The following is a 21,115-nucleotide window of genomic DNA, read 5'->3' on the forward strand; positions in this document are numbered from 1 at the left end:
CACTTTCACTTTATGTTTTAATTCCTCCTTGAGGCCACTAATAAAACTGGACACAAAATAGTTCTCCCCCAAATGCATATTCTATTACAACAAATAAGGTCTTAATTCTTCAAACTTTTCTTGATACTCCTCCACACTCCCCTTCTGCATTAACTTATTGAATTCCTCAATAATATCAGAATAATTTCTATCACAAAATCTGTGACACAAATCAGCCTCAAATTCATGCCATGCCACCCTATACTTCTGCATAATGTAACCATCAAACCAAGTCTCAGCCTTCCCCACTAAATACATAGCAGCTATTTCCAGTTTCTGCTCCTCATGTATTCCAAACAAATTAAAAATCTTCTGGCATTTTCTGACCCAACCCCTCGGATTATTACCCTAAAACAATGGTAACTCTACTTTTGGTCTAGGTAATATAGAGCTAGGGTTCCCAAAAGGGTTTTTTACAGTAGTTTCTAGTGTCAACCTGATCATCTCCTCCCCCTTGCTCTCACTAGAACTACCCATAAGCTTTTCTTTTTGCAACTTTTGATTAAAAAGTTGAGGACCAGTAAACCCCACAGGTTTAGAAGCTAAAATCCCTGGTTCATTAAGTTGAAAAGTGTACTTTTCATTCTCACTAAGAACCGTAATTAAACATGGTGCTTTACCTCCACTTTTGTTCTGTTTTTCATCTGCTGGTGGTTGGTTCTTCACTGACTTAGGTGAATCTTTTTCCTCAGCTGCAAGATCCTCTGCAAATACCCTCTGTTCTCAGTCATACCTTCTTCCAATGTTTGTATCCTTCCTTCCAGCTCTGCCTTCTGCCCAGCCCACCAAGATGGTAAGGTTTCCTCCTTAACCTCCACTGTTTCATGTTTTGGTACCTTTGTGGTTCTAGTTTTTTGCATTTTTATTGTCTTTACCAGCTTGAACAATAGATTTTTGGATCAAAAACTCAGCTTTGATTACCAATTTGTTATGATTTAGGATGAGAAATTAAAAGAATTTAGGGATTTTAGAAATAGAGAGACTTAGATACATAAATGTGCTTTCATTCATATGATAAGAATCCCTAAGGATCGGTATAAAATTATATATGTATTGTACCAGCTGTCAAATAGCATCTCTAACAAAATAACTACATGCTGACTCACCAACCAATATCTCTCCTAATACTGTTCTAACAGACTCAGGCCCAAAATATAAGTCCAACAGTAAAATAAATTGAGTTATCATAATACCCACTAACTCTCCGCATATACCTCAGTCGCCTCCCTTCTCCTAACTTCGATTCCCAATTCTTCAGAGATAACCTCAATCCCTAGCCCCCTTTTCAATCCCTAATTTCACTCGATTCTCCCCCCAATTTCTGTTGTTGCCTCCCAATCTTCTCTTCGAAAATTCCCCCAAATCACTACGATCAAACCCTAACTTCCCTGTCATCATAACATATACTTGGCTAAATATGGAAGAAATCAAATTTTTGAGGATGGAATTTTCTTTTTAGGTGATTCTGCCACCATTCCCTTCTTTTCCTTGAAGATGGTTTCTCTTCTTTTGGCTCATTCTATTATTTTGTTTGTTGACACTGAATTATTGTTTACTTCAACCTCTCTACCCCTTTTGGATATCTTTTTTTATTTTTTTTTTATTTTGTAATGTCATCAGAAACTATTAGTCTTTTGTATTGAAGTGTTCTTATGATGTTTTTTTAGGACAAGCATGTTAAGGAAATTGTCTTGAAAGCAATGGGACAGGCAATAAGTAAGACGGTAGCCATTACGGAGATTTTGAAGGTTGGTGGAGTCCTCATTGATCTTTCTTGCATTGTGTTTTCTCCCTTTTCATGACTAATGGATGTTGCATCGTAAAACAGAAAAGGGTTCCTCGCTTGCATCAAGATACTGCGATTATGTCAGTGAGCATAATTGATGTGTGGGAACCTATTGAAGAGGGCCTTGTTCCATGAGTCTCTGACTTCTTTACTCCACCTTTTCTGACTTGTTAGGTTTGTTACTTATACACGAGTAGTTAGTATCGTGTTTTGTGCAGTGTGGAAATGACACGCCAAGTCTCAATGATATCTGTCACCTAGTCAACCAAAGAGCTAAACAAAAACTCTTCCGGGTAAGCTAATCTATCTTGTATTTTATTCGGGTTCTTTTTTCAACAATGGGAAAGTAAATTTATGAGATGCTGGTCGATAGCCAATTATTACTTTTTCAGAGAAGTGTAAATATGGAAGCTTCGGTTTTTATTATTATGCTTAGTTGAGGTTTGATACATACGCTAGATGCCAGTTCTTAAATGTTTTAACTGTTGCTGATACAGAAATTATCGTTATGTTGCTCATTTTATTGAAATAACTCTTTGTTGGTATGACTTGAAATGTATCACTCTAGATATCAAGCTCCATATTATGCTGAACAACCGAAGCCACAACATCATTGTCAGCAGCAGCAACCACCCAAACAAGCTCGTGTCCCATATGATGCTGTTAATGAAGGTGTTTTCAGGAACTAGTAATCTGCATCTATTTCCTAACTTTGTCCTTTCAATATCATCTTATTTCCTGCATTTTGTATATAGATTCACATGGCCGAGGTAGGGGTAGAGGCAGAGGCAGAGGGCGGAGTTGGGACAGGGGTGGATACTCAAACTATGGAAATTATCAAGGTATAGTATATGGATTTTGAATATATATTATGGTAGTTATTGACAAATTTCTTTCAACTTTTACATTTATGAAGTATAAATTTGCATTTAGTTGGACCATACTTCATACTTCACATATGTCTTATAGATAACGGTGGATACTCAAACTGGGGCAGAGGTGTTGGGCAAGGAAGAAGTTGGGGTTATCGTGGTAAGTGTACTTATTCACAACTTGCAAGTAACCGTTGTTAAGATCTCACTTCATACATGCTAAACAAGAAACGGTTCATCAATGAATGTCCTTGGTCTTAAAATTGCGGACTTCTGTCTCCAGTTTCCTCGCTCCTCGTCGGTACTTATCAGCCAACACCTAAGCCAGTTTTAACAATACAAGAAATGTCGAGCATAATTTCGAGAGTAGCTCAAAACCAAAAATTGTGTAGTTTAAAATTCTAGTTGTGATGAAGTAGAGTTCAACGGAAATACATAACCATCATACAAGTAATAATGTTTTAATTTGGACCAGCAGCTTTTGCTTGTTATAAGCTAGTTATGAGCCATGGTAGTTATATATCTATCAAGGTAGCTAAAATCTTACTGAAGTTCAAACTGCAGAATAGAATCCATTGCAATGAATCTCTAGTTGCAGACTTGTCAATATTTGTTTGGCTTGTTTTTATTCCGACAGGTGGTGGTTATGCAAGGGGTAGAGGTGGGGGTAGAGGCAATAGCCGTGGACGTGGAAGGATGGGTGGTGATCGCTCAAGGGGCGGTGGCTACTAAAGCATAATCAAGGACGCATAGAGCTTAGCTTAGATGCTTTGCCTTGGCCAATGAGAAATTATGGAAGTAGGAGTGTTTGTGATAGCGTGAGATTGTGGGTTAAAATCTGCAGCGGCATTATTAAGCAGTGGTATTGTGTTTGTGTCTGCATGAGGGAAGTATTTTTTTTATTTCGCATTTAGCCAAGGCCAAGAGGATGATGGGTTTATGATTTGTTCAGTAATGGAATATCCCTAATCTTGTTTATATATATACACACACGATTTCTTTGTTCCTTTGAACTCTCTCATCTCCTTGCCCAAGTCATAGCTGTTACCTGTAACAAAGGTTACCATGAGAAGTTATGGTTAAAATGTATTGAGCTTTAGCCTTGAAGGCAATAAAACCTCCTTATACTATAATTAATTACAATCTCAAAGTAAATTTGAGTATTCATTTCTTTATATAAATATGAAGTGAATGTAAGAAAATATATTTTTAAAGACTTTCAACCATTTAACAATAAAGACTCGTACCATTGCATACATGATGTTCGAACTTAATTCTCTTAATTTAGCTTGTTGGCATATCATCCCAAAATTTCTGTTTGGTTTATGCATTGCAAGATTTCATCAGAAAACCCAGCAAAAAGCCAAGTAACAAAGCTAACTGAAATGGCATAATATAATATTTTTGCAAGAGGTTCATTGGTGGTGTAGATATTTGTCTTTGGTCAATACAAACAAAAATGCTGCACCCAAAGAAAAGAAAACAAAACAACAGCCGAGAACAAAGTCACAGAATATGGCCTCATCCGTACTCCATTATATTACTGTTTCAAGCAATGCAGATTCAACGGGTTCTGGTTATATTTATCAGCATGTTCTGTTAGGCGGCTTAACCCAACCCACCCAATGAAAATTTTAAGTTGGAATGTTTATATCTTAGGAAAACTATGAAGAATGGTTATTACTTGGGAACAAATTGAGAAATGAATCCTTATATTTTATTTTTTGCCAAGACATAACTAAATACAAATAAGATGGAGAAGATTTGTAACATTCTTGATTTTCTAAATCAGAATTTCTTTTACTCTTATAATAAAAAATCATTTAAGGGATTAAAATAATTCTTTTAATCATTTCAAAGTTTGTTTAATCTGACAAAGTTACTTTGGATCAAAAGATTATTTGATTTGGGATTAAATTTAAAAACTGATAAGTGAAATTAATATTCTACTGACTAAATCGAAAAGATGGTAAAAATGGAAGTTTTCTCACGTGGGTTAACCCAAAGGACAATGCGAGTGAATTTTGATACAATTTATAAGGTGTATGTGTCAAGTGAAATTAGAAAAAGATGGTTAATACTCATTTATTTTTTTATAAAAATAAATTAATTAAAATGTGTTTTTGATGAAAAATACAATTTTCCTTAATTTTAACTGTTTTAGAAGAACAATAACTTGTTAAAATTTCAAAAGAAATGAGAAATTAGAAGAAAATCAAATAATTCATTGAATTGTACCAGAAGTTTGGAAAACAGATTATAGTCGAAATTAAATTTATATTTGTGTTTATATAAAATTGTAATTTCGATTGTATAAGTAATATGTTTAGAATGTTTAAATTGTGTTTAGATTGAACAGTGTATTGTGCTGTCATCTTTTACTATATTTTGACGCCGGGTTCGTGCATCACATTTTTAAAGATATAAGCGTTAATTGTTAAATAATTAAATCTTTTAAAAAATATTATCTTATATTCATCCTAAATTTATTAAAAAAATTATATTAAATAATAATTTTATATGCATATTAATTACCAATACATGTTTCATCGTATATAAAATATAAATATTTATCTAACAATTAAAATAAATGAAATAAAAAATTATATACAAAATTATTAATCTCATATTTAATGGTAATATTAATTATTCCAATCATTTTCCAATTCAATTAATATGAATTCATTTGATTTAAATATAACAGTTAAATAGGCGGCCCATTGAACAAGCAAAGGGGGGGGGGGCAGTCAGGATGTGTGTGGACGAACTAAGAACAAAGATGCAAAGGCGTCCGGATACATGAGATCTTTTGGATTTAAATTTCTTGTTTCGAAAGTCCTCATTGTATCGTGTATAAGAGAGAAGATAACAAAGGGGATGAACTGATAATAATAATAATTGAGAATCAAAATGATGAAGAAGAGCAGCTCCAGCTCAAACAGAGATGATCTTTATCATGTTCTTCATAAAGTTCCTCAAGGAGATTCTCCTTACGTTAAAGCCAAACATGCTCAGGTCTCTCTCTCTCTCTCTCTCTCTCTCTCTCTCTCTCTCTCTCTCTCTCTCTCTACTTAATTTGCTTTCATTTGATTTACTCTGCTTCTTCATCACTTTGTTTTCTTGATTTACTGTGTTTGGGACGGAAAACATTAGAGCTTTTGTTTTTCTTTTCTGCATAAACAAACGGGAATCAATTAGTTGTTGAAGGAAACAGGCCGTACTAAACCTACCTGCCTTGATTATTTTCCTTCTCTTCTACTTTTCCTGGAAAAAATATGGTTAGGAAAGTTTATTATAATGGGAAGATTGATGGCAAGATCTAGATATCACATGAAATAAGCTAACATTCTTCATTCTAGTTCCGTGCATGCATAGGCAATCACCAGAATTTTCATTCTCTAATCAACAAGTTAATAGCATCGACTCAATGAACAGTTGACTACTTGACTTTGTTTCTCTTCCTTGTTTCGTTTTTCTTCAAGATCTCAAAACTGACTGCAGATCTACAAATCTAATTCTGAGCCAAAAACATCAGTTAATTAATTACTGACGGATCAATTAACTCCTTGATATAAAATCATTAACTGTATGGAACTAAAGACATGATCAGCTATCAAAGCATGAACAACGTCGTGCATTGCAACTAATTAGTCACAATTTCCTCGTTCTTGTTTTGTCACTTCATACGATGGCCTAATCGATCAGTCAGCCTCGCAAGATGTTGGTTGTTGAACTTGACACACTCGTATAGATGATCTAAATGATTCGATCATTAATCCGGGTTTTTTTATGAACCGTCTATTTATTTAACGGTCTAAACAGAGATTAATCTCATCGGAGTTCATAATTCAAAATTTTGGGTTGAATGTGGCAGCTGGTAGAAAAGAATCCAGAAGCAGCAATAGTTTTATTTTGGAAGGCGATCAATGCCGGCGACAGAGTCGACAGTGCACTAAAAGACATGGCCGTGGTGATGAAGCAACTCAACAGAAGCGAAGAAGCCATTGAGGCTATCAAGTCTTTCAGGTCACGTTGCTCTAAACAAGCACAGGAGTCACTTGACAATGTTCTTATTGACTTGTACAAGGTACAATATACATTTAATTCCATGACTTATTGATGCGTGGTTTGCCCTGCAACTACATTTGAACTGGTTTATCATAATTGAAATTGCAGAAATGTGGAAAAGTAGACGAGCAGATCGAATTAATAAAACGAAAGCTAAGATTAATATATCAGGGAGAGATCTTCAATGGAAAACCGACCAAGACTGCTCGTTCCCATGGGAAGAAGTTTCAAGTCTCTGTTAAGCAAGAAACCTCGAGATTACTGGTATCATTTTCATTTTTGATTGACAATTAGGTCATTGGTAATTGTTAGAATTGTGTTTTGGTGACTAATGACTCCATATTTGCCCGACAGGGAAATTTGGGGTGGGCTTACATGCAGAAACCAAACTACTTGACGGCGGAGGTGGTTTACAAAAAAGCTCAGATGATCGATCCAGACGCCAACAAGGCCTGCAACTTGGGTCTATGCCTTGTCAAGCAAGGCAGGTTTGATGATGCGGAATCAGTCCTTGGAGATGTATTGCAAGGTAAAATTCCGGGTTCGGAAGACATTAAAGCCAGGAATAGAGCTCGGGAATTGTTAATGGAACTTAAAACCTTTCAGCCACCTTTGGAATTATCTGATATTATGGGACTTGATGATGATGATTTCTTCAATGGGATTGAGCTATTGATGAAAGAATGGGCCCCGGTTAGATCAAAGAGGCTGCCCATTTTTGAAGAGATCTCCTCATTTAGAGATCAACTGGCTTGTTAAAAAAAATAAGATTAGTATTTAAAAAAAAAGTGGTTTGGGTTTTTGTTGTATACAATTACAGTGGCGTTAGTCTGGTTTATATATATATGTAGGTATAAGCATGCTGTAAATAGTTTGGAAGTTGTGTTACATTTTTGTATCAACATAAATAATCCAGTAATCTAGCTATCCGATCAAATAGATTCGTAATTGTCTATCGATTTACTAGAGATATTAGCTCAATAGATAGAATCATTAGTTAAAATTCAGCAAAACAAGTGTTTTAGTCATGTTCATGATAGTTGTTTCCAGAACCTAATTGCGTGCCTTCCAATTAAGCTATACGGGAAGTTCTAAATCACAAAAATCAAAAGGGAAACCATTTAGCCATTAAGATTGTAAAACCACTCGATGTCCCTAATAAGATCATCTGAAAATACCTTATTTAATATCTATATATTTATAGTTTTCAAAATTCAATTTCTCTGGTTCGAATTTCAAACACTTCAATATATCGGGGGCTGTACCTACACAAATATGCAGCGTCTCCCTAGTAGGCTACATCAGAAAAAGGACATGCAATTAAAGGAACTATAACTACAAGTAGAGTATCAATCAAGATTCCTTGGGACAGGCTGACAGCTACCAATCCGGTCCATGAATCATCAAGAAATTCACTAACATTTGAAAGACAGACAGACAGACAGCACGATGATAAGAATCAAGGCGATCAGAATTCCCAGAACTATCAGCTTTATTTTCATGTTCTGCAACCACATCTTTCTCCTCATCTGGGTTCCCTGCTGCCTGAAATCTTGTGCCTAAAAAACATTCAAACAAGAAGTACCCACTTTATATGATATGTAAACTAGGAAAAAATCCAAATTACACAACCTGTAATTTTGAACCAACCGTAGGAAAATTATTCTGAAATATGTTTTAGAACTTTATTTTCATGCAAATAATGCTTTATTTATGGTCTAGCCACTGCAGCTTTAGAAAACATTGGAGTTAAACATATGATACCAACTATGCTAAACAAAATTGTAAGAAATGTGCAGGTCCTGTCCGAGGTTCGCATTATTTTACCAACCAGTTCCCCAACAAACCCAGATAATGCCTGTTTATGATCTTGATTGACATTAAAATTTGATAAATTTAACCGAAATGATTGAATTATGTTTTCCTGCACATGGGCTCTCATTGGGCTGATAAAGAAGAACATATATATGGCGAATAAAGTCCATCAAAGTTTAACAAAAGTAGGCAGAATGAAGTGAAGATGAGGAGCGAGACGGACACAACTAGGTTCGCACATTTCCAATCTTTCTTTCTATTTTGTTTTTCCCTCGTTCTTTCAAACCCCTCCTTCATCCCCCCTTCTCCAATCAAAACACACGAGCCAGAACATCCTCACCCACTTCTTCTTTTATTTCAACTCCCTAACCCTAGCCGCCATATTGCTTTTTCTTCAATGCCCTCGTACAATCACCCCTTTGCGTGTGCAGGATTTCTCCGGTAAATGCTAGAAGAAATGTGTTGATTGCTTCGGTGGGAACTCCGGTTTTTTCTTTCAATCAAATGGCGGAATTCGTGGCTTCGCCGTCATGCTTCAAGCTACATTTGCACCCGAGTTTTCTCAAGCAGAGGGGATTTGTGAATCGGAATTCCAATTTCAGAACGCCTCCGAGGTTGGTCAACTCAATCTTTTGTTATGTTGGGTTTATTCATGTTTTTTTCTTTCTTTCTTGAATAACAATTGGGGTTTTACATTGTAGTCAGCTTCTTTATCCTTTATTATCATATGATCTGTTATTTGTTTGTAAGAAGTTAATGAATTATATAAAGATCTCTTGCGTTTCCTAATTTGGAAAGAGTCTCATTCGTCAAACTGGTAGGTCATATAATTGCATCTTTTCGGTTAACACACCTGCACGACCAATGCTAAGTTTTCAGCTGCAAATGTGTATAACATTCCATGTATAATTTTATGTCTGCTGTAGTCTGTAGACATTGCAATAACTATTGAGATAATAACCTCTTTTTTTTTTTTTCTTTGTAGCAAGTTTTCCTACGGGAGTTCTAAAGTGTTCTGGCTTTCAAACTGGAGAAAAAGGAAGGTTGATAATTCAGTTTTTACAAATTTGAAAGTGAGTCCCTGCTTCATGGAAACTACCGTGAGGTCTAATTGCGTGTGGTCTTTAGTGGACTCTGATGGTATAACAGCCTCTGAATTGGTTACTGTTGGTGATCAATTACTGCTGATGACCGGTATATTCCTTACATATATGGCTGGAGTAATTCCTGTTCAAAAGTCCGGTTCCACATATCTAAAGAACACAGCTGACAGTGATGCCTTCCCCCAAGGTTCAACCTCTTCTGGTAGGTAAGGGTAAGCGCATCAAATATTTTTATTCCTATGAATCTTTTCCTTACACATGGTTCACAAAACAGTAACACTTGTCAGGGCTGTCTGTATATCTTTTTTGTTTAGAACTTAATTTCATTGTTTGGAATGTGTATTCTTTGTTTATCTCATTTACCATGGACATTTACTTTATAAATGCAGTTCCAGGACAAACAGTGATCAAGAAAATTTAAGGCCTGCCTGGGATGTTGTAAGAGGAAAACTTTTGGATTGTCTAGACATTATTGAACATGAGAATGATTTCAAAAATGCTGTCCTTGATGAGCAACAATGTGCAAAGCGACCCCTAAGCTTATATGCTTTATCTGAAGGTTCAAAGATAAGATTGCTTTGGACTTCTCTTCAGCAACTTGAGGAAGAGGTAGGTACTGTCTATTGGTTCCTTTGTCTGTAGTTGTTTTGATCATTTCCTTATGCTGAATTTAGTTAATGTAAGTTCATTCTGTCCAAAGAAATTGCATGCTTAAGTTCAACTCTGTGAAATCATTTTTGCTTTGCATCATTCATGTACCGCTGTGGGGGGAACTGTTAGATGGAAAATAATGCATGGGACCAAATACTATGTTTGGCAAAAATTTATGACAAACAGATGTATGACCTTGAGAATATGCAAGCTCTTATATATAGATACCTGGGAAAGTGATAATGAATGTGTTATTTAGTCATTTATTGAATCCACAAACCATGAAGTAGGTCCATGTCTGTCTGAGAAACGAATTGGTGTTGATCTGAAAAGTTAAGTTTCTAAATTCGGAGATGACAACATGTGTTAATAAGGGATCATCTCTTATGATCATATTCTGGGTTCATAATAAGGAAACCCTTGAATTGTGGAACTTATATATATATATATTGATCTTATCAAATAGAAATGTCTCATGCCTTTTTTCAGGTGAAAAAGAATGGTGGGACTTCTGATACCGTAAATCTGGATGATTGGTTGATAGCCTTTTCCAGAATGATTCAAAATTCCTGTAAGCCGTTGTGCTTTGCTTGGATGGAAAAGGAACTTGGGCTTGAAACCAATAATATGGTACTTCAAAAATCTTATGATAACCATATGGTTTGTTTGTTTCTAGCTTGTTTGTATGAAGCATCGCTTTTCTTTCCCTCTTCTGACAGGAATTTGTTTCTCTGATATCTGAGAAGTTAAATGGAGACAACACAGTTTTACAAGATATTACAAAGTCAGGGAAGAAATATCTGTATGCAGAATTGTTGTTTTTTCTTAGATTTGGTTCTCTAAGGTAAATGAACTGCCACTGCCACTGCCACTGTCTTTGTGTTGTTGTGTTTATTACAGTATGATCTAAGAATACTCTCTATATGTTTTGTATCTTTAAAGATGACTCGAACTTTGTATAATATGAATTTCTAACAGTTGCTTTTAGTGTACTTCATAAAACATCAAAGCCACTAACCTTAGCACTTGTTGCATTCATTATCTTGTTACTTGTTTCTTTCTCTTTGGAAACAATTTTTAGTAATATCTCTATGCATCAATTTTACTAATATATAAATGGAGAGTGATGAAAAGTTTTATATGTACTAACAGATGTATGTGCACAACTTCCTTTTAAATCACTCTCGAGTTATATAATAATTTCTTGCTGCTGGCTTCATAACACCCTCTTTTGGTTGAAGACCTCATATCAACTAGGAATCTCTTTAAGCAGTGGTGTTTTCAAAGTTTACGAATCATGTGGCTTTCGAGTTGGTTCAGAGAAAATGAACCTGGATGTTTCTAAGATGTGTGAGCTAAATGACCTTAATTACCCTTTATGACATGTATTAAGAGAAACATTTTCCAAAGTTTTGGATCCCCTAAACTCTTATACTTTGTGAAGTAGAAGACATTTAATCGTCTTGGAAAATTATGCATATGTTTTGTGGTAACTGACCGTGTAGTTTTTTTACCCTTTTCTTTCTTTCCCAAAGAATGATTACTCTTGTTTCATGACTTTACTTTTTCAGAAATTTAAATTCTTAATAGATATGATGCTAACAAGTAGACATATTCCATTGACCCATCCACTGGTTGACTAATGCTAGATTGCTTGGCAGATATGATACAGACCCTAATCATATGGCTGTTAATGTGATTTTACTTGGTAGACGTACTATTAGGACCTGAGTGGAGTTAACTAGCACTGATGGTTGTCCAAAGTAGGATTATTGAAGAACCTATAATTGTGTCAGGTATCATCACCACTTGGCAATTGACAGAATAATGGTGCCATAAACAAAAAATTATTTATCTCTGATGGTTGTTGTAATCATAAATGCTTTCTGCTAATTGTTATGTCGAAGGATAACTTGCTTTTGGGTGCAATATATATAGGCTTCGACGTATGGTTTTTCTTTTATTAAAATCTGATTCTGTTCTCATAATACATTTAATATATTTGTTGTGAAACTTATATGTTGATTTATCTATTTTGAAGGAAAGGTTGTTGTTATGACCAAAGCTTGTTTACTTTATATGGGGATTCCATTCTGGAAGATCTGGTGATTACTTTGGCAGATGGGATAGCAAGCACTTATTTGGAGCTTATTTCTGTTGATGGCAATTTGTCCAATGAAGTGAATGATCTGGGTTTAACCATCTGTAACTTATCTACTCGTGCGCTCCAAAAGTTACGTAATGAGGTACAGCTGTTTTTCTTAGTGAATTTAGCGGTGGCACTGTTGGTCTTCAACTCCTTATTTTCATGAACATATTTTCCACTTCTGCTTTTCTGCAAATAAAATAATGAGATTCTCGTTGTGAGGTTTGATGGATTGACTGATTGAGCATATTAGGTATGTTGACTTAGTGCAGGCACTAAGCAGGCCTATGTGATTGCTTATGGCAGAACTTATCAAGGGCTTTTATCTTCTTTTTTTTCTTGTTCTTATCTCCTTTGCATGTTATTTAAAGCTCCTCATAGATACATGATTGTAGAACTGTTTCGCTTTTTGTCAATGAATATGTCATTATGTATATCATGTTCTAATTATAAAGCTATCATGACATATTTCCAAAATTTGGAACACTTCAACAGTGTCTATTTTCTGCTTTTATTTCAGATCAGTGATGTGGTGGGGAGGGACTGTTTCTCATATTTGAAAGACTAAGAATTTCATAAAGCATTCATGTGATTTTATTGCATCTCATTAATGTCTATGGTTATGGAGTGAAATAGTACTGATATGTTTGGTTAATGAGATAGTAAGGATATATTTCATCAGGATTTTAAAGCATGTCCTCGTTAACAGATGGCTTTAAACCAGTGGTTGTATCAAAATCTGGAGGCTATTGTATCAATGTATGAGGATCGCTTTGACCTCTACACACTTAAGAACCAACTCATTGAGGAAAACGGTAGTGATTGTGCTGAAACATATAGTTGGTGGAAGAAGATTATGCCAAGAAAATATGAAAGTGCACCTGCTTCATTGCAGTATGTTGTGATAAGCCATTTCTCTCTGTCTGTAAAACGCACCAAGGAATTAAAAGCCCTGACAGGGTGGTATGTTTTCCACAACCTTTCACCTATAAATAATTTTCTTTGCTTGCATCCAGTGTTATTAGCAGAGGATTTAGATTATCTTGGAATAACACTGAAATTTGTTAGATACTTGGAAACAAAGAAACGCTGGGGCACTTGTAGCTCGTACTATTGTCTTCTTCAATTTATGTGGCATGGATATGCCCCTCCTATATAATCCTCCTATATAATTGTCCCGGAGCACTTAAAATTTATCTCTACTGCAGGGGATTAATACTTGTAGATCTTCTATTATCTCAGATAGTCTACAATTATAGAAATTGTGAAACCTAACATGCTTTGGTGGAGCGGATTCATGGTGTGGATAAAAAAATATTTTCAGAAGTGATTTCATTATTAATACTTAGCCTCTTAGGGAATGCTGTTTGAGAAAGTTTCTTGGTGTTGATTAATAAGGACAACTGCAGTAGGACGGCATGAAATAACGATTGTTTTTAGATGGTGGTAAAGGCTGTTGCCTTGATGAAAGTATACTGTCATAGGTTCATGAATATAGAAATTTATCTTGCTACTTTGGTATCAGCGTGGTCATCTGCATTTCTATATATGGATTTTATTTTAGCCCAAAGAAAAGTTTGAACTTCCTGGGGAGCAGAGTTAGGTTTTGTACAATGGAACTTTAACTTCCTCAGTTTGATCTGTTCTATCTATGCCAAGTTGACATTGAAAACCTTGTGACTCCATGTAAAATTGTAAACTGGCAAATCAGGGAATTACAACGCCTGAGGTCTATTCTACTCTTACCAAATATTCACAAAACAGTTGTTTTTTCTGAAGTTAAGGTATGGATTTTAGGGAAAGAAGATGCACGATCAAATAACTAAGGTTGTTCAAATCTTTTTTACATGAATATTTAATGAATATGTAAATATAATAGTAATGATTGGTTAAATATACACATAAAGATTTCTTCATTTAGAGCAGCCAACTGAATACCATGAACAGGTTTCATATATTTCTGATTCATAAAGTTTATAAACTTGGATATAGATTTTAACCAAATAGTCTCTTTGCTTATTACAGGAGATACTATTTCAGTCTGTTCCTTGAGTTCTCTGACATTAGCCTGCCCATGGTTAGAGCTGTCATCGACAAAGTTAGCAATGCCATCTCTTTTTTTCTAGTTTGCTTGATTGGGAGGTCATTGGGACTCATCTATACAGGAATTAGGCAGTCCCTCAGATGGAAGTGAGATGTGAATGGTACCTTATCTTTTTGTTGATCACAAATTTCTCTTAGCGGTTTTTACATGCTGTAGCAGTCTCGAGGAATGTGATCTGTGCATTGTTACTCTGGAAAGTTTTTTTTTTGCACTGATGCTTCTTTAAATGTTTTGGTCAATAAATTTTGAGAAGCTGATTTAGTTCTATGTTAATAACACTTTTATTGATGTGATTTTAACCAGATGGTTTCATTTCCATCTATGAGCTGATGTGGAATTTGCCCTTTTATTTAGCTGTCTCTCCTTTTCTTACGTCTGTGTGGCTTGTGGGTAGAAACCATCCGGTCCACCCCAGAATTGCAGGGTGCATGTTAAGGAGCTGTGCTTGAATTCGAGTTTGAGAACCCAAGGATGTGTTACACACTTTGATGAGTGATTTTGGTGAAGATACACGTTGAAAAGAAATATAATTTAACTATATTAGCATTTTTAATCACATTATTGTTTCTTGAATATTGATCGATCCATTGACTCTGATTTTACCTGTGTTGAATTTTTTAGGGTTAATTACATGGATGGTAACTTATCTTTGTGTTTAGTCTACTTTTGGTCACTGATTTCAAAAAACATAATATATGGTCACTTTTGTTTTATTTAATTAAGATATGGTCATTTTCGTTTTTATTTAATTAAGATGTGATCACCCTGAGTTAATTGTCGTTAACATCATTTAAATATTTTTATATAATTACATATTTGGTCCCTAATATTACATATTATCTCAATTTAGTTATATTTTTAATAAATTAAAATAAATTTAATCTTTCAATCGAATGATATAACATGTCATGCCAGTAAGATTGTTCAAAAATTCTAAGCTTGATTGTGCTGACCTGTTAACTCGCTAACCCAATTAAAAAATATTGAGTATTTATAATAAAAGTACCCGATTTTTTGGGTTGGGTATCCGATTAGGTTTTTAGGTCGAGCATGGGTCACAAAATGTTGGTTAACCGGGTACCCACCGACTCGGTACCCAATTTATTATATATTTTTTATTTTTATATTAAATTTTTATTCATAATCGTCAAATTATTTCACCATAACATTCTAAAATCCTAATTTCTTAAATTTTGACATCATAACGTTCTAAATTCTTAATTTCTTATATTTTTTCACTTTAACCTTTTAAATTATTTTTTAAAATATTTATTTTAACTTCAAAACATTTGAAATTTAATTATATTTCTTTATTTTAAATTTTAATAAATTTTTAAACTTTATGTGTGGATTATATATATTATAGATTTTTAAATTTTAAATTTTTAGAATTTTTTATATTTTTAAATAATATAATAAAAAAAATAAAAAAAATTATGAATCGGGTACCTGTGACCTGAATTATTTATAATATAATTATATATATATATATTAACTTAAAATATTTTTATATAACTTATTAAATATGTTTTACTATTTACTTAATTTAAAAATATTTTATTTTTATTTTCATTTAAAAATACATAATTTATTTTAATTTATTAAAAATATAACTAAATTGAGAGAATATATAAATAACAGGGATCAAATGTGTGAATATATCAAAATATTTAACTGCTGTTAACGGCAATTGACTCGAAGTGATCAAATCTTGCTTAAATAGATCCCCGCCAAAAATTTCATCCATTTACCATTGATCCTTAGAGTAACAATTATATTATAAAAAACAATGATTTTTTTAGTATGCATATTTACCATTTTTATCAATTTAGAACTTAATCGTTAAAAATACATAAACATTATTTCTTATTGATATTATTAAAAAAACAATTAAAGCTAGACCGAGGCCGATTAGTAATTTTCATAATTTTTTATATATTTAAAAACCATAATAACTTTTTTATAACCATTTGTATTCGATATATTGATCGAATAATTTCGATCGAGTACTGTAGATACTCATTATTTGGGTCACTCCTTCAATATAATTTGTTTCATTCACAAAATCAAAATTCAAACATTTAACTTTATTTAAGGAATCAATGAAATAATTATATCATTAAAAAGATGAATCAAACAGTACTTGGTCCTTAAAGAATAACATTATAAAACATAAAAATAATAAGTAAATAAATAAAGCGAGAGCGTAAATGAGTTCAGGAACATACGACTTAAAAAATCATATTAAAATTTAAGGTAAATTATGTGTTCTAAACTAACAGTTCTAGTCTGTCTTAGTATTTAAATTTTTATTTTTTAAAAAAAAATTATACATAAAGTTTAATTTTTGTTTTATTTTAATACATCGTCATTAAAATTTTAATTTTTGTTTCATTTTAATATCCTGTTTAAAATTTAACGTTAAGTTTTGGGGGGGAGAATTTGAAAGTTTAGGTACTAAAACGAACTAAAACTGATAGTTTAGGCACTAAACACGTTAAATTTTTAATGGTGCATATTAAAATGAAATAAAAAGAAAACTCTAAGTATGATTTTAAAAAATTAAAAATTTAAGTACTAAAATAGAATAAAATTAATAATTTAAATATTAAACGCATAATTTACTAAAATTTATAAGAGGTAAGATTATAAGAAAATTTTAAATTTACCAAACACCCGTTTCGGTTTATCTTTGGGTGGGTTGAGAATCTCCTCATTATTTGATATTTTTGTAATAAAAGATTCGATCAACAAACCAAGTAAAGTCGAAAGAGAGACAAGAACCTTAAATTGGGCCAGGATCAGCTGACATATTGGGCCCAAAGCTATCCCGTTTGGTCATTGACTTGACAATCATTTTTCTATGGAGCTGAATCTGACCAGAACCAGGAATTCAATAAAAGTCGGATACTGAAATTATATAAAAAATCATACAAAAGATATTCCTTTCCCTCTTTTCGATACGATAATCATTCAATTCTTATTTCTTAAGGGAAGGTAACTTCTTGTTGCGCATATCATTTGTTAGGGTTTTCGATATTTTTTCGTTTTTAATCGATTACATTTGATGTAGATGTTTTAATCGTTACTTTTAATTACTCGCCCTGAATTGATGAACTTGAGAATGGGTTCTCTTTAAAATCTCTATTAGAATTAATTATGTTCCAATTTTTCCACAGTTTGTTTCTTTTCTTTGCTTTTCTTTTTCGTTTTTTTTTTCTTTTCCATCTTTCAGGGAAGCTTCAAATATTGATGTGAATTATTTTAATTGGAACTTCTAGAATCTGGAGTTCGGTGTGCAATGTTTTGATCCTTCTGGAGTGTTTGTGACTTTGGTAGCTAGTTTGATTGATAAATGGCTTGGAAAGAAATGGAAAGTGAAGCCTGGAGATGGGGTTTAGGTTTGCTATACATATTTGCTGTTGCGTCTATATGGATAGCTGCTAGTTTTGTGGTACAGTCTGTTGTTGATGCAGGTGTTTCACCATTTCTTGTAACATACATTTGCAATTCGTTATTCGTTGTTTATATTCCCTTGGTCGAAATCGCCCGTTATCTAGAAGATAATTGTGGAAGTTTATTGTCCCGAAGAAACTCAAGAAGCAGTCCTTCAGAAGAGTTGAGAGAATCAGAGCAAGCTATCCTTCTTGGAGAGGGTGTTTTAGGTTCAAGAACAGATGGATCGAGTCAGTTCTCACTTGCAGCGGAGGGAAAAATTAATCTCGAGATCCCGAATGATTCGCTGCTCGAAAATGATTCCAATGAGCTTACTACGACTTTGTCGAGTCAAGGTGAAGTTGCCAACATTGGCTTAGATGCAAAAGGGCGATGGACACGTACTAGAGTGGCTAAAGTTAGCCTGTCAATATGCCCATTTTGGTTTCTAGCTCAATTAACTTTTAATCTCTCGTTGAAGTACACTACTGTAACGGTAAGCCTAAGCATAATGCATATTTGCATTGATTGCATCAGTTCATGTTTTAAACATGTTCTTTTCATATTTTTCAAATAATTTACTTTCCTTTGTTGTCTGCAGTCTAACACCATCTTGAGCAGCGCGTCGAGCCTTTTCACATTTTTGGTCTCTTTGGCATTCTTGGGTGAGAAGTTCACTTGGATAAAGCTTGTAAGTGTCCTCCTTTGCATGGCAGGAACCATTATTGTCAGCTTGGGCGACTCACGCAACAACAAAAATTTAACAGTAATTGCTTCAAATCCCGTACTTGGAGACATTCTGGCTCTTCTCTCAGCTGCTTTATATGCCGTATATGTTACACTTATTCGTAAAAAGTTGCCCGATAATGAAGAAAAGAGTGGTCGTGTTAGCATGGCACAATTCCTCGGGTTCCTAGGGCTTTTCAACGTATTAATATTCCTTCCTTTTGTTCTTATACTCCATGTCACGAAGCTAGAATCGTTCAACACGCTATCCTGGAATCTGTTTGGCATGATTATAGGAAAAGGTTTGTATTTGATTTTGGCTCAGTTATTCTGTCTATATATTTTCTTATGTATGGTTGCCAATTCTGGTTGGTGTTTATTTACTAGAATGTATTTCACTGTTTTAAAGTGCCTTATCAGATTTGTTTCTCTACGAAATATTAGTGCCTTATCTGATTTGCCTATATGTTTCTCATCGTCCTTCCTTTCGAGAAACGCTTTATGAAATTGACCCTTCGAGGCTGCTTATTTAAAATTTGTATCGGAACTGATTGGTCGTGGAGCATTCATTGCATGTAAAGATGCGCTTAACTTGCACTAATGTTGGAAAACTTTGCCATGAGCTTGTATTCTTCTCTACCACCATTGTCAATGCTTTCTCCTAGCAGATGAACTCTGTTTTTGTGCTATGAGTTTGGTTTTATATTTTTTTTCTTTGATACAATTTTCACACCTGATATCATCTCTTCATCATGCATAGGTTTGTTGGACAATGTGCTGAGTGATTATTTATGGGCAAAAGCTGTTCTTCTTACCACGACGACAGTAGCAACGGCCGGTCTTACTATCCAAGTGCCGTTGGCAGCAATTGTCGATACAGTAATCGGCAATGCTCCTCATCTCATGGATTATCTGGGAGCAGCAGCCGTGATGATCGGTTTTGCAGGAATCAACATCCCTTCAGATGTTTTTTGTAGAGCTAAAGAGGCCACTCTTGAATTAGAGAATGAAAATGTTAGTTTAGCTAATCAAGAGCATACACCATCGCCTCCGGACGAAAGAATCTGACTAAACATTGTTATTGTTATTAAGGTAATTCTATTGAGCATATACTGTTTTCAGGTTGAAGTTTGAATTTTTACTGTTGTAATTCTACTGATTTAGTCCTTATACATTTTTATAAAAGCAAGTTTTATGGACAATTTTTATAATTGTATTAAGATTTTTTTTACCTTTTCAAAAAATATTATTATTATTTTTAACCTCGAATTTCAATCCAAAAAAAGCCCCCAAGTCAATTAAATCTATAATATGTTGATTTATTCCAATCAAGTCCATCAGAAATTGTTTATATTGGTGGAAATGGAACACTTTGCTTGTTTCGTACAATACAATTACTTTGCTTGCTGAAGATGATACAATTGAGTTGTGGAACGACGTCGCATGACTTATGTTTGGAACGGTGTCGTATGAGTCAATGGATAGCTATGTTCGACACCCAGAGTGATGGGCTGAACATAAGCCCAATGGTTTGTAATTAGTTGACTTGTCCTTAGTCGACTCTGCCAACGATCATGTAGAGTAATTAGCATGGTTTTCAGAACCGGGTCAGTTTTCGATCGGTCGGAAGAACCGGACGACGTCATAATTATTTAAAAAATTAAATAAAAATACCAAAAATATTTAATAAAAAATAATTTTTTATATCACAATTCATATTCAAAGCAAGTCATAACATATATAAGTTAAAAACCATAAAATTAAGTGAAACAAAATGATTCAAATTAATTACAACATAATATTTAAGGTAAAACATATTAAATAATAAATATAATTATATAACTATAATTAAAAAATAAATTTGGGGCTAAAAAAATCATAACAAAATGATATTGTTTGGTTTAATTTTTTTTAAAACAATCCCACATGACTAAGAAACATAGAAGATCATCCCAACTAACTTCTATAAATAATAGAGGTAATTTGACATTCAAAATCATAGAGCATTTTGGTGAGCATTGAGTGAACTATTCTTTCACTTCAATTAAGCTCGAATTTTAGCTTCAATCGAGCTTCTAAATTTTTTTTGAGTTCAAGCCTTTTCGAGTTCAAGTTTCAATATTATATTTCGAGTTCGAGTTGAACTTGATAATTTTTAGCTCGTGAGTTTGAGTAGAGTTGAGCTTACTTTTAAAGTTTTCAAGTTCGAGTCGAGTTCAACAATACTCGAGTTCGACTTGACTCGTTTAACAAACGATGTCGTTTGGTTTAAATTAAAAAAAAAACAAAATTAGCGATTTTTTTCGGTTTTTATCGGGCGGTTTTCAGCCGGTCCGATTTGAACGGTTCAACGGTTCCGGCCGGTTCACT

General features: G+C 33.8%; 3 protein-coding genes across 5 annotated transcripts; all 3 read left to right on the plus strand.

Annotated features, from left to right (window-relative positions):
• The first annotated feature begins 5,550 nt into the window (after window positions 1-5,550).
• Window positions 5,551-7,609, plus strand: LOC120166154 (protein SULFUR DEFICIENCY-INDUCED 1-like). The gene is made up of 4 exons (XM_039175514.1): window positions 5,551-5,712; window positions 6,572-6,784; window positions 6,874-7,029; window positions 7,120-7,609. The coding sequence occupies exons 1-4, from the start codon at window positions 5,608-5,610 to the stop codon at window positions 7,522-7,524; spliced, it is 879 nt and encodes a 292-aa protein (XP_039031445.1). The 5' UTR covers window positions 5,551-5,607; the 3' UTR covers window positions 7,525-7,609.
• A 1,161-nt stretch (window positions 7,610-8,770) lies between these two features.
• Window positions 8,771-14,810, plus strand: LOC120166153. 2 transcript variants are annotated; one of them, XM_039175512.1, is made up of 9 exons: window positions 8,771-8,811; window positions 9,012-9,194; window positions 9,566-9,889; window positions 10,073-10,292; window positions 10,824-10,964; window positions 11,054-11,178; window positions 12,376-12,580; window positions 13,190-13,443; window positions 14,506-14,810. In XM_039175512.1, the coding sequence occupies exons 1-9, from the start codon at window positions 8,786-8,788 to the stop codon at window positions 14,672-14,674; spliced, it is 1,647 nt and encodes a 548-aa protein (XP_039031443.1). In that variant the 5' UTR covers window positions 8,771-8,785; the 3' UTR covers window positions 14,675-14,810. The 2 variants fall into 2 exon arrangements, with proteins under 2 accessions (XP_039031443.1, XP_039031444.1); XM_039175513.1 differs by having other exon boundaries at window positions 8,796-9,194; window positions 9,570-9,889; window positions 14,506-14,809.
• Window positions 14,811-17,483: 2,673 nt separating this feature from the next.
• LOC120165908 (uncharacterized transporter C405.03c-like) lies at window positions 17,484-19,951 on the plus strand. Of its 2 annotated transcripts, XM_039175341.1 has the most exons (4): window positions 17,484-17,581; window positions 17,866-18,515; window positions 18,621-19,047; window positions 19,506-19,951. In XM_039175341.1, the coding sequence occupies exons 2-4, from the start codon at window positions 17,940-17,942 to the stop codon at window positions 19,811-19,813; spliced, it is 1,311 nt and encodes a 436-aa protein (XP_039031272.1). In that variant the 5' UTR covers window positions 17,484-17,581; window positions 17,866-17,939; the 3' UTR covers window positions 19,814-19,951. The 2 variants fall into 2 exon arrangements, with proteins under 2 accessions (XP_039031272.1, XP_039031271.1); XM_039175340.1 differs by lacking the exon at window positions 17,484-17,581 and having other exon boundaries at window positions 17,762-18,515.
• Window positions 19,952-21,115: the final 1,164 nt, after the last annotated feature.

This window comes from Hibiscus syriacus, unplaced genomic scaffold, assembly GCF_006381635.1.
Source record: "Hibiscus syriacus cultivar Baekdansim isolate YM2019G1 unplaced genomic scaffold, ASM638163v2 tig00111621_pilon, whole genome shotgun sequence".
NCBI lineage: Eukaryota > Viridiplantae > Streptophyta > Magnoliopsida > Malvales > Malvaceae > Hibiscus > Hibiscus syriacus.